The 18,078-nt window shown below is 39.5% G+C and overlaps 1 protein-coding gene across 2 annotated transcripts in view; it reads right to left on the reverse strand.

The window, feature by feature from the left end:
• STARD13 (StAR related lipid transfer domain containing 13) overlaps positions 1–18,078 on the reverse strand; it is a 302,216-nt gene that overhangs the window by 83,355 nt on the left and 200,783 nt on the right. For both annotated transcript variants that reach the window (XM_023749006.1, XM_006083612.3), the window contains exons 2-3: positions 7,954–8,025; positions 3,998–4,079 (exon numbers count right to left, since the gene is read on the reverse strand). In XM_023749006.1, coding sequence (XP_023604774.1) covers positions 3,998–4,079; positions 7,954–8,025 — 154 coding nt within the window. The remainder of the gene's footprint in view (positions 1–3,997; positions 4,080–7,953; positions 8,026–18,078) is intronic.

An 18,078-nucleotide genomic window follows, 5' to 3' on the forward strand; every position in this document is an offset into this window, starting at 1 on the left:
TCACTAATCATCCGAGAGATGCAAATCAAAACAACGAGGTACCATCTCAAACCTGTCAGAATGGCTATCATCAACAAATCAACAAACGACAAGTGCTGGCGAGGATGTGGAGAAAAACGAACCCTCATGCACTGCTGGTGGGAATGCAGACTGGTGCAGCCACTGTGGAAGATAGTATGAAGTTTCCTCAAAAAGTTAAAAATGGAACTCCCATTTGACCCAGTAATCTCACTTCTAGGACTATATCATAAGAAACCAGAAACACCAATCAGAAAGGATATATGCACCCCTATGTTCATAGTAGCACAATTTACAATAACTAAGATTTGGAAACAACCTAATTGCCCATCAGTAGATGAGTGGATTAAAAAACTGTGGCATATCTACCCAATGGAATACTACCGCTATAAAAAAGAAGGAATTTTTACCAATTGCAACAGCATGGATGGAACTGGAGAGCATTATACTAGGCGAAATAAGCCAGTTAGAGAAAGATAAATATCACATGATCTCACTCATATGTGGGCTATAATGATCAACATAATTTGATGAACAAAAATAGATCCAGAGACAAATGGCAGGGGAGGTGGGGGGTTGGAGAGCAACCAAAGGACTTATGCATGCATTTTAGCATAACCAATGGACACAGACACTGGGGCGGTGAAGGCTTGCCTGGGGTGGGAACAGTTGGTGGGGGGCATCACTTGGGGAAAAAGGAGACATATGTAAAACTTAAGACAATAATAAGAAAAATCTATCACTAGAGTGAGTTTAGGACTGTAGGATACACAGACAATGTACAAAAATTTTTATATACTAGTAATGAACAACTGAAAATTAAAATGATAAAAAACAGTACTACTTAAATACAAAACATAAAATAGTTAAGTACTTTCAAATGTAGTATTCATATGCTGAAAACTATGAAAACAGGATTAGAAAAATTAAAGGGGACCTAAATAAATAGATACCAATTCCCCCCAAACTGATTTATCTGTTCAACACAATCCAAATCAATACTCCAGTAGAATTTTAAAAAAACATATATTTACAGCTGTTTCCAAAATTTATATGGGAAGGCAGAGGAACTAGAATAGTTAAAACAATCCTGGCAAAAAAACAATCCTGGAGGACTCATCTCTTAGATTTTCATACATACTAAAAGCTAAGTAATCAAGTGTTATATTGATGGAAGGATAGAACATAGATAAATGGAACAGAATAGGGAGTCCAGAAATAGACTCAGAGATATATGGTCAACTGATTTATAATACAGACAACTCAATAAAGAAAGTATAATCTTTTCAAAAAGGTGGTCAATCAATGGGATATTTATATGCCAAAAATGAACCTTGACCTACACTTTGTACCTTATAAGGAAATTAACCATTGACTTAGATGAAATAGACCATTGACTTAAATCTAAAACATAAAACTGAAATTTCTAGAAGAAAATAATTGTGACCTTATGTTTGACAAAGTTTTCTTATATATGACATTAAAAATATGAAAAAAACACAATAAATTGGACTTGAGCAAAATTAAAAACTTCTCTTCTGTGAAAGACTGTTAAGAGATTGAAAAGGCAAGCTACAGACTAGCAGGAAATATTTATAAACTACATATCTGACACGTAACTTACATCTAGAACATATAAAGAACCCTCAAAACTTGATATAAGAAAACAAACATCCAAATTGTAAAGATGAACAGAAGAGTTGAACAGACATTTTATCAAAGAAGATAAGTAAATGGCAAATAAAATCATGAAAGGATGTTTAACATCATGCCAATTAGAATGGCCACACACACACACACACACACACACTCACACAAACAAAAATGAAAACCATGACAATACCAAGTGCTAACAACTGTGGAGCAACTGAAACTCTCATTTGTTGTTGGTGAAAATACAAAATGGTATGGTCACTTTGGAAAGGTTGGTGATTTCTTATAAAGTGTATTCTTTAAAATACACTTATCATATGAACCCCTTCAATCCCATTCCTAGAATTTTACCCAAAAGAACTTATGCTCACACAAAAAGTTCAATATGTATGCTTATAGTGACTTTATAACCTCATAAACCCACTTAAACTGGCTACAACTCAATTGTCTTTCAATTGGTGAATGGATAGACAAACTGCAGTGGAATACAATGGAATACTACCCAGAAATCATATGGATGGATACACACAACAACATGGATTAATCTTAACTACATTGTACTAAGTAAAAGAAGCTAGACTCAAAAGTCTTCATTTCATTTACATGGCATTCTGGGAAAGGCAAAACCATAGGTGAAAAAACCAGATCAGTGGTTGGCAGGGGTTGGGAGCAGGGGTAGAGTTTGATGATAAAAGAGATCCAGGGAATTTTTTGGGGGGAAGGAGTTGTTCTATATCTAGGTTGTGGTAGTGGTTAGATAGCTTCAGGCATTTGTAAAAACTCAAAAAACTCTATATTGCATTGAAAATAGTTAATTTTACTAGCTATGTCACCTCACTATTATGAAAACATAAATTTAAAAAATTCAATGGGGAAAAAATAACATAATACAATTAAAATGTAAAAATGATTTACTTTAAAAAGTCAACTAGTAAAAATACTCCTGATTAAAACTAAGAGGGGAAACTCAGGATGAAGTGCTGTTTGTATAGTTCTGACTCCGATGAATGCTTTTGAGGAGGGAGCTGCTCCTGCTTGGAGTGTGCCTCAGACATCCTGAAGAGAAAATGTGGCTTTTCCAATTCATTACCTTTAAACAATCACAACCAAACCATCTATTCCTCTCATAAATGCTCACAAATGGCATTCTGTTCTTGTTTGTTTTCTAGTCCAAATAGTCTGTTCCTTTCATTTGAAGAGTTCTTTGCTCTTCTACTCACTTAAGCAAACCCACAGTAGTGTTTGCTTTGAACATTCAGAGATCATTTCTTAATGTAAATCTATTTTCAATAGGAACCATAGAGTGACCAGCTTGTGAACACAAAAATATACATATCTGAAGATTCAACAAACCTAACGTTATTTACACATCATCCGAACATACATTTGTTTCTCTTATTGTCACAAAAGTTTTGCTCATCATTACTTTCCTATTAAACTACCATCTTTTCTATGTCAAATGCAGAATGTACTAGAAAGACCACTGGATTATAACTTACAAGGACTATAACATATTAAGGTCAGTTCTTCCCATTACTAGCTGTGTGCCCTTGGAAAAATGACTTGTCTCCTGTAACTAATATTTATTTCCAGCCCTGGCCTCTCCAGGACTTTTCCATAGGAAATTTCAAATTCCCAGACACATACAAATTATTATGTAGCTCTTAATTATTCAGAGATATTGATTACATTGGCACTTTACGATTATCTAAATTTTAATTACTTATTTTTTCATGTGTTCATGCTTTATATCTTCAACTAGATTTCTCCAGCCAGATTATAAATTCTTTGAGGGGAGGGAATTATTTATATATACATCTTGGTCTTCTTATAGCATCTATCACATAGGCTTAAATATTCCAGGTTGCCAGTATAATTACTTGAGCTTACATATTCCAGTTTTCTGATATAATCACTTGACTTGCAAAAAATACAGGCAAATTTGACATACTCCTGGAGATTTTCAGGGCCTTCCTTGAACACATGCTGCTTCCTCCCACAAACCCACCCACGACCCCAACCACTGTCTCTAGCCTCATCTTGTTTTACTTTTTTCATAGCATTGCACATTCTCTGAGATAACCTCTCCTTCTCCCTCTCTTCTTCTCTCACTCTCTCTTTCCTTTTCTAGTCTATTTTCTGAAACCTCCTACTAAGATTTAAGCTCCATGAAACCAGGCTTGATCATGCTCACCATAGTATACACTTAGAACCTGGACCCATGCCTGGCACTCAATGAAGTTACTGAACTACTGAACTCACTCCTCAATATAGTGATGCCTATTGGAAACAATTGAAAGAAACAAAAGTATTTCACATAATTTACCTGTAAAGAGGTTCTACAAGGTCCTTTTCAAGAAACTCATGATCGTTCTTAACAGCCAAAATGTCAATGGGAAACTGTGAATCTGAAAGAGATAAAGAGGGAGACAAAAGTATTTATGTGCCCTTTTTTATCTGAATAGACACACATCTTCAGGCCACCATGTTTTTGTACATAGGAATGATCGTAACAGCAGTTACTCTCCATTGATGGGGAGTATGCTGGTACTGTTTAAGATAGAAAGCAATTTCATTTTCATCACAATAAATGCTTTTAAGGGTACAAAAAAGAGAGAATTAAATATGAGAAAAACCAAGTACTTGACTTTGGATAGAACTGAATACTAAATGTCTGCATTTTTATAGCTCATCATTATCAAAACATTTGCCTATAAGGAGAAGAGCTTTTACACTTTCCTCATTCACCTAAGACTCTCACTTATATCCTGACCAGTTCATGAATGGTTGGTTTGTGTTGTTTTTTCCTTCAGAAAGGACATTTCCCAAAACACCTGAAACTCAATGGCCTCAAATTTTTCTTTTGTAGCAAAATCTTGAATCACTTTAGCGCATAAGCAAAATACTCAAACAACTAATTTTATCCAAAGAGAAAAGGAATTCCACCATCATCACTTTTCTCCACAATCTATTTATGCCAGTGTTGGAGGTCAAGGGCAATATTTAAGACACTGTGTTAATTTTAGGTACCTCATTCAGAGTAAAAATCTGGAGATGATTATAATAGAGGCCTTAGCCAAATGTCACAGACAATATCAGTTCATTATCATTATCCTGCCATTCTTTCTCTTCCTCATTTTATATTTTGTACTGCTTCTTGCCAATCATAATATATGGCTAGGGGTATGTAAATATTAATACAATTTGGAAACAGAAACAATTCCTCTTCTGGTGAAAAAAAGTAATGAGTGAATTCTAGGTGGTGCCAGAATAAAGACAGTCTTGTTCTGCGAGGGAGGGTGTGTGTGCAGTGTGTGCCCTGGCTTTCAGTCCTGGATCTGCTACTCTCTAGTTGTAGAACTGGCTTCAAGGCACTTAACCACTTCTGGGCCTGTTCCTTCATCTGTAAAATGGGCATGAGGTTTGTGGTGAATATTAAATGAATCTATATATATAAAAGCCTAAGCTACTGTTACAACCCGTCACCAAACAACTGGCTGACCAAATGACCGGTCATTATGATGCGCACTGACCACCAGGGGGCAGACACTCAATGCAGGAGCTACCCCCTGGTGGTCAGTGCACCACACAGCCAACCTCCCACAGCCAGCCAACCTCCTGCGGTCCCTCCTCCTGGCCAGCCAACATCCCGTGGTCCCTCCCCCAGCTGGCCAGCCCCGATTGGCCCCAATCAGGACTGGGCAAGATGGTCCCGATTGGCCCGATTGCTGGCCAGGCCGAGGGACCCCACCTGTGCACGAATTTGTGCACCGGGCCTCTAGTAGTTATATAAAGTGCTTTGAATAGTACCTGGCACATTGAGTGTTCTACATAGTGTTTGCTATTATCTTTATTACATTCATTCAATGAACTAGTGGCCCGGTGCACGAATTTGTGCACATTGAAAGGAAATTAATTAGAAAAAATATTTTAATATCACTATTCACCCTTTCACTATTGACAATGACAGATCAAAACACATGTGTGTGATTGGCACCAGTGAGAGCTTTATATATATAAACTTGCTTAATTAGACCTGCTTTCTGATTTAGCTAAACTTTTTCCAACCCAGTGAAGCACCCCAACATCTCTTTCAGGTAATTGTCAGCAACACAGCAATAAATATCAACACAAAGAAGATTAATATTGTAAATCACGCAGGGAGAACAAAGGGTAAAATATTTAACTGCAGCAGTGTTTGACTATTTTCTGAGTAGTGAGAAAAACTGAAGTCATTTTCAAGGTCCACCATTTCTTACTTCTTTTCAGTCGGGTCAAGTTTCTAAGCTTTCTAAATCTCTGTTTTCCTATTGAAAAGAAAATAGGATTCTACTGAGTCTCCTATCTACCTACTCCAAGACTTCTGTGAGGATCAAATGAGATGAGGCACGGGAAAATGCTTCACAGACATTTGGTTAAAGTGTAAAATGTTTCCACCTGTCTATAAAGCAAGTCGTGTTCCTGGGCTGAAGAAACTCCAAGGAGGCTAGTCGCTAAGGAGAGGAAGCCAGGCGTTACTACGTGACATCATTACCTGGAGCCCACAGCCACCGTTTCTGGGCTGGGTTGGGCTGTGGGCCACATTTTGTGCCATGGGGTCTCGGCAGCATTAGCTGATATTTGGTGGGCTGTTGCTCCAGGGCCTATGTCCCACTTGGCAGAAGCTGAGTGTTGCTTTGTGGGTACCAGGTCCATGGTGCCATTTCTCTGTATATGGCAGTGCGCATCACGACAGCTCCTGCATTGAGCATCTGCCCCCCTAGTGGTCAGTGCACATCATAGCGACTGGTCAGGTGGTCAGACACTTAGCATACTAGCTTTTATAGATAGATAGATAGATAGATAGATAGATAGATAGATAATGGCTTAAACACAATCTGACAGATACATTTTACACATCTTTACTTTTTAGCCATTTATACACTTCACATTTAAGTCACATAGTATTTTGAGATTACAAAGAGAATGTATGCTATAGCAGAAAATATTAAAGCTCAAGAGACTGTGATTTTAATTCTGACTCTTCTACCTTTAAACCTTGGAACAGTCACAACTTTTTGGGCCTGTCTTTCATAATCAGTGAATTGGGAGTGGTGCGTGGGAGTGAAGGTTGATAAGGCCAAAATGATAAGACCCTTCCTTACCTAAAAGGCTATAATTCTATAAAAAAAATTATCAGAGCTTCTAGACTTCAAAGCACATTCATAGATATGCTCTCCTTTATCTTCACAGAATTTAAACAAGAGAAGTAGAATAAGTAATTTTTGTTTTATTTCGTTATTTTAAATTATAAAACAGAGCTTCTGCATGAGTGAATGAGATTCACCATGAGTACAGGTTAATTTTGTTGATTCTTTCTAACCTACATAAAATTTTTAAATTTATCTTCATTATTGAAAGTATTACAGATGTCCCCTTTTTACCCCCATGGGACCCTCTCCCAGGCCTTCACTATCCCATTGTCTGGGTCCAAGGGTTATGCATATATACATATAAGTTATTTGGTTAATCTCTGTCCCCAACTTCATTCTGAGATTCGTCAGTCTGTTTCACATAAATTTTATGCCATCAGGAAGAGAAGTTGATATTGTTTCCTATAGCCTGCAATGGACCATTGTAATGAATGGTAAGTAAATCCTCCTCAGATTATCTTGAGTGTGCCATCTGCTTACTGTTGGGATCCTAAGAACTACACAAGTAATTTGAAGCCTTGTTTATAATTAAGGGATAAGTAAAATATAGGTGAATAAGTTTATTAACTATTAAAACATAAATGAAAGGAAGTATTATACTAGCAATAAAAGCACTTTACTTAAAACCCCCCAAAATCACATATACCTTAAAAATGTTCATATAAAGTAAGCAGAACTGAAGATAAGCCTCAAGATAATTAGTTTTGTTATTTCTAGAAAAATTTTCAACAACTAATTTATTGTACTTTCAAGAAAACTGAGTAATGAAGAAGAAAAAATGAAAAAGAACAAAAAAGGAAGTGAAGCAGAGCTGCCCTGGCAGAACACTGAAGGAAAAGAGAGAGTCAGGAATGATGGTAAAGAGATGAGCAGAAAGTGTAGAACAGAAAGAAAAATAGTCTTGAGAAACAATACTTATTCCCAAATTGGCATCAGTATAAGCCCTTGCCATCGCAAAGCCGAGGGAAAGAGACAGGAAAGAAAAAAAAAAGGGTAAGAAAAGACTTAGAAGTCAAAACATAGCACAGCATAAATGCAGTTTATTTTGCATTTATTCTCTTTATAAAGAGCGAAAGGAAGGCCAACTTACCCTCATATAACTGAGCGTATTGTGGGAACCCAGCAGCACGGAGCCAGTCACATGCTTCCTTTGCCTCAATTTCTGAAAAATAAAAGAAGGGGAAAGAGTGAGTCAAAAGGTCACACTAGCACTCTACTGTCTTAATCAAGGAGAAACTGGTGAGCACTGTGTGCAAGTTATTATAAAGCAACATTGTTCTCAGGTGTGTTGAAGTGGGCCTTCCCAGAAATGAGTGTAAAATGAGCAGGTATCACCAAGGTACTTGTTATTTGTCTATTAAGATTATCTTCAATGTCGATCCATAAGTATTTGGATAATAACAAAAATCTTTTGTAAAAATGATTACAGAATCCAAAGGCTGAGTTTCAGACAGAGAAAAACGTCTTCATTTATGCAGCAGGAAACCAGGGGAGTAGGGAGGAGAAAATAGTTCTTATGATACTTTTTTAAAATAATTTTTTTAACTTTCAAAGATAAGGCTAAGTATTTATGAACATTCCTTTATTCTTTTACTCTTGGGATAATGAAAGAAAGAATACAATTGGGTGGTCTAGGAAAGTGTATTTTCTCATGAAGAAAGGTATTACAAAAATCCAATGTATTATTATTTCTTTGATCTTCCAATGGCTTTAATTCCCTGTACCTTATAACATGATATCCATTCACCAAGTACATTATAATGACTTCAGGCTGCAGAGTGCTGCTTATCCGGAACTGAGACTTGAGTTTCACAGGCCTGTTAGAACCACAGAGGGCCAAAATCAAGAAGTTCATGTGTCCTCTGGGTGACCATTTTTGGTGTGGACGTACCAACAGCTTGGAGACCACCTGCTTGGAGATGCTGTGGAGGTAGATGAGAGGAGTCTACGGTATGTGAACCAGGTCACTACTTGACCTTGTGAATCCTGGATCATTTCCCAACCACAACTATGTTAAAGAAATATGAGTGCAAGGGAAAAGAGGTTCATCTGTCAATAGTCCAGTTTCTCCAAAGGAAATTAAACAGTATATTATTACAGGCCCCTTACTTTGCTGTTGGAAAGGAACCTGATCAGGCCTTGCATTTGCATTTACTCTGATGTTCGTTCCCCCCCCCGCCCCCCGCCCCCAGTGAAAGCCCAAGTGTACAGGGAGTTTGGGGGACTACTGCACAAAAACAATCTATACGAATATCTGTGGCTGTGAGCCTATATATCTACCCTGAAAGCTCAGTGCTGTGACGCATAATGTTTAATGTGATAGAGCTATCTGGTATGTTTTAGGGAAACAAACCAATGGCCAGATTTTGTATAAGCCCCTAAAGGAAGAGCAAAAACCAATAATCCTCCAACTGATCTGGTTGGACACAGACTGAGATCTGCCATTAAATTCAGGGGAAAAGAGCCTGTTGGTGACTTTTGTCCCAGAATGCCTGCTTCTTTTGGCATCCCCTAATCCACTGTTATTCTAGAGATTGACAGTTCCTAAATTTGGAGTGTTTTCCTTGACATAATTTCTACTAGCATACACCTAAAAGTGCTTGTCCCTACTATGTACACATCATTCAGAAATGCCCAGGGCACCAACCTGGAAATAAAGACTTTGGGAAACATCTCTATCAGGAGGAGTGTCTCTGAGATCCACAAATGCAGTTCAAGACCTTCAGCTGAACTATTCTGTATTAGCTAAATTGGGGTTTCCCTTCAGAAGATAAAAAAGGCAACTACCTTATGGCTCAAAGTTCTATTTAGTACTCATTTGAGAGTCCTTCTATGAAGGCTTTCACTTGGAATATCACACAAGTATTTCATGGGGTAGTAGGAAATGCACGTTCTGACTTTAATATGTAGAAAATAAGGTCAATTACTACTTAAAAAATGTGCCTTCAAAATTTTTAAGCTTAAAATTTGCATTTTAGTTCAACATAGTATAATAATGAAGAAATATCTAATTTCTAGATGTTCCACTTAATTATGAGGCAGTAGGTCTTAGAGAAGCACAGATTTCTGTATTTTCTACTTGAACTACAAGAATAGTATGCCTTTATCTATTTTTAAAAATATTTTTTATTGATTTCAAAGAGGAAGGGAGAGGGAGAGAGAGACAGAAACATCAATGATGAGAGAGAATCATTGATTGGCTGCCTCCTGCACATCCCCTACTGGGGATTGAGCCTGCAACCCAGGCATGTTCCCTTAACTAGAATCGAACCTGGGACCCTTCAGTCCATCAGGCCAATGCTCTACCTACTGAGCCAAACCAGCTAGGGCTTCCTTTTTCTATTTTATTATAACTTTTACTACTATGGAAATGCAGTGTTAAGCAGGAAAGTCCCACAGAAACAGACCACAAAGAATAAATGGAGTAGAACTGGAAGTAAGGGGCTCTATAACATAAAAAGCTCAAAGAAGAATGGGAAGTGAACTTATAATAAAGTGTAGACTCCACCAGCCTAGGAAAGGGGTTGGTGTGGCTCAGACACTGGAGAAAGAAGTACAATGAACTGGGGGAATGGTGGGCAGCAGAGGTCCCTACAGAAAAACTTTCAGAACTGAAGACTTGGGATAGGTAGTGGAATAAGGCTCAGGTTAGCCTGGAAAATTTCATTTAAAGTCTCTCTAAATCACTTTATTTTATTTTTTTTATAAGAGCAACATAGATAATAAACTGAAATCCTACCCATACATAAAGGTAAATAATCAAATCTCAACCAGAACCCAACTGAATCAAACCCCAAACATGCTGATATTTTTAATGCGTAGAAATTTTGCTTTTCAATCTCAGTCAGATGACAACAAAAACTGTAATCTGTAAATAATAAATGAAAAGAAGCCACATCTCAGCCATGGCTTTGGCTCCTTACCGTCATTGCCCACATCCAACTCACTATTCTATTTCTGAAATGTCTCTCAAACACATCAACCCCTCCTCCTCCCCACTCCAGCTATAGGCCACCTTGATCTGTCAATTTAAGGGCAAAATGAACTCTTCTTTACTACCTGGAGACAAAGCAAACAAACAAAATAACCTGGCATAATTAACCACTACAAATTTGACTTTGCCTATTGAATTGACATGAAGAAAAAAAAAAAGCCTTCACTTTTATTGATTCTGCATCTATTAAAACCTATTAGCCAAATGCTAATGTTTTCCCCAAGGCATATTACCCTTGCATTGGCCAAAATGATTATAGAATAAAAAATAAATCATTATTGCCAGTGTCATTATTTCAAAATATCTACCTAATAAGAGTTCAATGACATTTGAGGTGTGTATGAAAATCTTTTTTACTGTACTCTTCCTAGCCAGTATAATCCTATATAATCCTATATATAAAGAGGTAATATGCAAATTGACCATCATGCCCTCACACAAGATGGCTACCCCCATGTGGTCACAAGATGGCCATCCCCATGTGGTCACAAAATGGCCATGCTCATGTCATCACAAGATGGCCACCACAAGATGGCCGGCAGGGGAGGGCAGTTGTGAGCAATCAGGCCAGCAGGGGAGGGCAGTTGGGGGCGAACAGGTCAGCAGGGGAGGGCAGTTGGGGATAACTGGGCCAGCAGGGGAGGGCAGTGGGGGCGATCAAGCTGGCAGGGGAGCAGTTAGGCGTCAATCAGGCCAGCAGGGGAGTGGTTAGTGGGTGATCAAGCTGGCAGGCAGAAACAGGGGCAATCAGGCAGGCAGGCAGGCGAGCGGTTGAGAGCCAGCAGTCCTGGATTGTGAGAGGAATGTCCGACTGCCAATTTAGGCCCAATCTCTGGGATCAGGCCTAAACTGGCAGTCAGACATCCCCCGAGGGGTTCCAGATTGGAGAGGGTGCAGGCTGGGCTGAGGGACCCCCCCCCCCCCAGTGCACAAATTTCATTCACCGGGCCTCTAGTAAAAGCATAATATGCTAAGTGTCTGACCGATTGGTTGACTGTTTGGTCAACCGCTCGACCAGTTGCTATGACACACACTAACCACCAGGGAGCAGATGCTCTGACCAGTAGGTTAGCTTGCTGCTGGGGTCCAGCTGATCAGGACTGGGCGAGAGGGCCAGACACACCTTGGAGCCCTCCCACAGTCCCTCACTGGCCGGCCAGCCCCCATCGGCCCCAATTGGGACTGGCCGAAATGGCCCCGAAGGGCCGAGGGACCCCACCTGTGCATGAATTCGTGCACTGGGCCTCTAGTCCTATATAATAAAAGGCTAATATGCAAATTGTTCCCTGGTACAGGAGTTCAACCAGGAGTTCAATCGGGAGTTCGACCAGGGGGTGGGGCCGGCTGGCCAACCACCTGTGGCCCCTCTCTTTGGCCAGCCCAGCCTAATTGGCCCCAATCCAGGGCAGGCTGGCCAGACCCCACCTGTACACAAATTCGTGCACTGGGCCTCTAGTATTATATAATAGCTTTAAGGGTCATTACAATCACATTTTCAGTTTCATTTTTTTTCTGCACTTGCCACCCATACTTGACCCTATAGCTCCAGGGCTATAAGGAAAAGCATCAACCTACAGCAAGTTCCCCCATGAAAACCTAAATATGGGGTGGAACCAGAGAATATCCTAGGACAGACCTCTACGAAGATTATTGCAGTATGTTATGGGAGAAAAATGCAATCTACCTGGCTTAGTATCATGATAAAATTTCAATAAAAGTTTTGTAATTATTATATACTAGAGGCCTGGTGCATGAAAATTCATGCATTGGAGGGGGAGGTCCCTCAGCCTGGCCTGCCCCCCCTCACAGTCCGGGAACCCTCAGGGGCAGGAGGCAACCCGGCAATCAGGGGAAGGCGATGCCTCCATCACATCTCTGCTGCTGCCACTGCCGGCAGTGCAAGCCTCGGCCAGCCCTAGTTACCTGAGCCTCAGGCCGGCCCCGGGTGGCTGGGCAGCCACCATCTGAGGCTTGCCTACACCTCGGGCTGGCCCTGGGCAGCGGCCGCCTCCATCTGTGGCTTGCCTGAGCCTCAGGCAGTGGGGGGGTACAGGAGGACCCGATGCCCCTGCTGGGGCTGAGGGGACTCCAGCAGCATGCACACAGAGCAGCCGGCCCCGGCTGAGGAATGGAGGATACTCTCAATGACATGAGTTATAACTTCCAATTTGTTGGACACCACAGTCAGGCTTCAACTTCGGGGGAGGAAGAGTTAGGTGGGCAGCTCGTTGGAGGAGCCTGGGTGAGCTGTCAGTCAGTGGGGGGTACAGTAGGACCCGAGACTCCCAGTGGGCTGAGGGACTATGGCAGCAGGCGTGCGGAGCAGCCGGCCCCAGCTCCGCTGTGGGTGCCGCCATCTTGTGACAGTGTGATGGCCAATTTGCATATTACCTCTTTATTATGTAGGATAAAAATCATTTCCTTTTTACTCTGGAAGGTATCTATTTTTGCTTGTCCAACATCTTTCCCCACTTCTTCAGATAACGGAACTCTCTACCTTAAGAACCTCTTCTATGTGGTTTAGGTGGGGCTGGCACCCCTCTTTGTCCCAACCACATTCCTTGGTCACCACCACCCACACAGGGATGATGTGCTTCTTAAGAGTACCCCATTCCCCTTAGTCTAGGAAGACCAAAGAACTTTGGTATCTTAAGTCAACAGTTGTTTGGGGGCTGAAATCAACTGGTGGAAAATGTGGATATCAAGCTTTTTCAATTGGTGCTTGATCTGTACAATACCCCCCCAAAACAAACAAACAAAAAAACAACACTTCTTCACTCAATAAATCCAGAAGATGGTTTTGTGCTAGGCATATTCTGCCAGGTATTTGCAATTCTACTTGAAGGAAAGTTACTTGCTTTGCCTCAGTTGTACATGCTTAGAGCATGATGTGACCTCTGTCCAGACACAGTGGAGTGGGGCTGTCTCACTGGCTGCCCAACAAAGTGCACAGCAATGGGCATGATGATAAAGTCACTGCAGAAATTAACCACGGCCTGCAATGTGGTCTTAAAAAGTATTATCATGTTTCTTAATTATACATGCTCAGAGGTGAAAACACACACAAAAAATACAGAAAGGTACAATTAAAGAAAAAAAGTCAACTCTTGTCCCATTACTAACACATAATTCAATGTATTATTTGTCAAAATGGTAATACAGTAACATCTTTGGGCTATGAATTTTTTCACATTGATGTTTACTTTTTAAATTCATTTTTGAAACGGCCAATTATATTTCACTGCTGGGAGGATATACCATCAAAGCAAGACAAAACAGTTCAGTAGGACTGCACCAATGAAGACTGAGCATGGAGAAGGCTGGAAGTCAATATAACTGAAAGGAGATTTACAAGCTGTGCCTTTAAAGAAATATTGGCCTGGTGGGTGTGGTACAGTGGTTGAGTGTTGACCTGTGAACCAGGAGGTCATGGTTTGATTCCTAGTCAAGGCACGTGCCCGGTTGTGAGATCTCCATCCCCCTAGGCAGTTGATCAATGATTCTCTCTCATCATTGATGTTTCTATCTCTCTCCCCCTTCCTCTATGAAGTCAGTAAAAAATAAAAAATATATATATAAAAGAAATATCATGTAGTGAGTTTGGATACAGTCAGGTGGACAAGGCTCCAGAGGGCTCAGTCAAGTAAGGAATTATATTGAGCTCAGAAAATTTGCGTCCCAGGTTTACAGGTCTCCTCTCATGTTACAGTCTCATTGAATTTTCAATCTGGTGTTTCTAGAGTGCTCGGGAACAGTGTGTTCACCCAGCTAAGCATTTTAAGTACATTCTGGTTTACATTAATCTCGGCATAGCAAATTCCCGTAGCTAACCCAAAGAAATATTATTCTTTCTAAATAATGAAAAATTTAAATTTGGGTCACATTAAATTTTATTACCATCAGAAAACTAGCTGGCTAGAGGGAACCTGGTTTACTGTGGATAGTTTATAAAATTATTACACACAGGCATATATGTTTATGTTGTCCTTACAAATCTCCTGCAATTCAATGGACAATTTGGCTCCAATTTAAGTAGATCTTCTTTCTTAAATGCTCATTAAAAATACTCAAGAAGAAAGGACATCGTGGATCTCCATGTGACTTAGAAAAGCAGGCTTGAGAACAGTGTTTTGTTGTTTCATTTAAACTGGATAACACGGTGGGCACCCCGTTTCTGAAAGATTATGGTGACTTAACCACCACAACTTGTCTGCAATGGATGCAATTATCACTATTAAAGTATATCACAGGTATTAACATTTCAACAGGCTCACAGTAGCTGGCTTAGGATGATTTCTATTGCTGAGTTAACTTCATTAGCAATGTACTACTTAAGATGAATGACTCCTTTGTCTTTAGATGGAATTTCTCAAGTGAAGTCCCTATGTATCAAAAGAAGGTGTATTTATTTGGCAGTACACAAGGCCAGTTTTGTTAGTCAATGCCAGAGTATCCATCCTGTCTATATATGGATCTGAATAACAAATATCATATAGACCCACATACCACCACAATCCTTCTCCCTGGAGGGTTTTATAACCTTAATCACAGGTGCAGGATGAAACATCAAGTTTTGCAGTAGCAACAGACTTTGATTTAGATCCCATGTCATGGCGTCAGGCTACATTTCTTTGCACTCTTTATATACATAATAGGTTTATTACAATGTAAAAGGTCTGAATAATTCTTAAATGTATACCAAATATAATTTTTTTCTAATGTGCATGACATTTTCCTTGTATGGCATTTAAGTTACTAATAGGAGTAAAATACAGGTTATTTAGAATAAATTTAAGATTATTAACCACTGAATATTCAGAGAAAAATTAAACACCTATTTCAGCTTTCCATAACTTAAGGCAACTTTTTCCTTGATGTGTAGCAAAATATCTTGCTGTCAGCTGATAGACAGTGTGGTTGGGAAAATCCTTACATAAAGATGATAAAGACTGCTTATATATTTAAAAAGTGACTTTCCCAACCATACTAAAAATGTAATTTATATAAAATTTATTATTTATGTAAAAATTTTACACATATTAAAAGTGATTTATATATGTTATAGTATTTAACATATAAAACATATACAACCTTTAATTTATTTATTAATGTATTTAATTATTAAATTTATAATAAAAACATATATACACACAAACACATTTTATTCCTTATATATTCCCAACAATTCCTTGTTCTTTCCAGTTGCCATGTAATTTGCAGTTTTCCTCCAACTGGGAAGCATATACCTCCAATCCCATTGATCTGCTTGGCCAGGTGCCCAACTTTGGCCAATGAAATGTGAGCAGAAATAATATATGCTGGTTTCAAGCAAAACTCTACAAGTGCCATCACCTAGCTCTGCCAGCTCTCCTGCTCTTTTTGCTTTACCACAAGGTTAGCATGTCTCATATAGAGGCTACTCCTTCAGCCTGGGCCCCGAATGATGGCACAGGGGAAAAAATCACAGCAGTTGAGCTGCTGACATGTGATGTGATCAAGAAATAATTTTTTGTTGTTTAATGTCACTACAACTTGGAAGACAATTTGTGACAGTGGCATAATAGGGCATAAGCTAATTTAACACAGCTTCTAACCATTCATTCTGTAGATGAAGCACACATAAGGAACTATGGACCTTGATTTCAACTTGAAACTATTACTGAATACCCATTAATGTGTCACAGGAATGAACACAATTATTCTTAGGAATAATTTCTGCCTGGAATTCTGATGCCCTGCCCATAGTGCATGGCCTATATGAATTTGAAAAGTGTAAACAACCTTTCACATTCATCTTTCATATGCATGTGTGAGTGTGTACAAGCACATTCACAAACTAACTCTCTCTCTCTCTCTCTCTCTCTCTCTCTCTCTCCCTCTCCACAGAAAGTCAAATGTTCAGTTGCAACTGAACCAGAACGTTCTTCAGTTATATATATATATATATTTCTTCATGCTCATATTCCTACTAATATTTAAAAATTATAAAAAGTATACCTCTCAATCTCAAAGAAAAAGAAAGCAGAAAATATATGCTCTATCAGCTAAATAGTTTCTGACCAGACTGTTTTGATTCAAGTTTTCCATGAGGCAGAGTAGCTCTTTATTCTCCCCTTTCATTTGGTACAGATTGTTCCCACCAGGCACTTGTGGTATTTCTCAGGGAGACTGCGTGTATACACAAGCACATGAACATCCCCAGTTTTTGAAGTTGTGGCCACGGTTGACCACTAAAGTCCAAGAGATCCCCCCGGTGGAGTCAGTTAAGCAACTAAAATGCAAGATAGGGGAATAGAGAGTGGATTCAGATGATTAGAAAGAGGGTCATAATTTGCAAGCATTGATAGAGTGCCTCCATGTTGACCCACTAAGACAATGAAGTGTTAAATAACCTTTCTTGGGATAAGAATGTGAGTTTCTGGAAATGGTCTGTCTCTAACTCAGTTTCTTTGGCATCTCTTGGAAAGATGGAGAATAAGAGTGCATGATAGTTGACTTGAAGTTGGCTTCTCAGCAGAAGCTCTAGCCTCCACAAGTCAGCCAAACTACCAGTATTAGAAGGTCCCTTGCTTATTCACTCTCTGCCATGCCAATGATTTCTTGCCGGGGGAAGAGCAACTACTTGGGACAAGTTCCACCACCACTAGAAAGTCAGCTTTCTTGGTTTTATACAGGTGCTCTTCTATCCTATATTGCTTTAAGACTTTCAGTTTTTAAATGTTAAAATTAGGCATGTCTTTAAGAAATCAAACCCCTTCTATATATACTTCCAGCCATAGCTGAACTAACCCAATTCTTTTATAGCTTTGGGTACTCCAATTACTCCAGAAGTTTTCATGATAAACAGGAAATAATGTACCACTCAGGACTCAGAAGCAGCACAGAATCTGACAGTGTAAAATAACTCCAAGGATCCTCTTCCAGTCTTTCACTCCTCATGGGACTGACAGGGCAAGATATACATCACCAAAGTTTCTGACTCCCAACTCAAGGCGTTGTGAATTTAACTTCTCAGCAACTGTAATCCCTGGATCAGTTAGGTCTAGTGTTTGCTTAAATCAATCCCAAGAAAAGATGAGCACAACTCAAATATAATTTTACTAGAGGCCCGGTGCACAGATTCATGCACTGGTGAGGTCCCTCGGCCTGGCCTGCGCCCTCTTGCAATCCGAGACTCCTTGGGGGATATCGGAAAGCTGGTTTTGGCCAGATCCCTGCAGG

This window comes from Myotis lucifugus, unplaced genomic scaffold, assembly GCF_000147115.1.
Source record: "Myotis lucifugus unplaced genomic scaffold, Myoluc2.0 scaffold_7, whole genome shotgun sequence".
NCBI classification, from domain to species: domain Eukaryota; kingdom Metazoa; phylum Chordata; class Mammalia; order Chiroptera; family Vespertilionidae; genus Myotis; species Myotis lucifugus.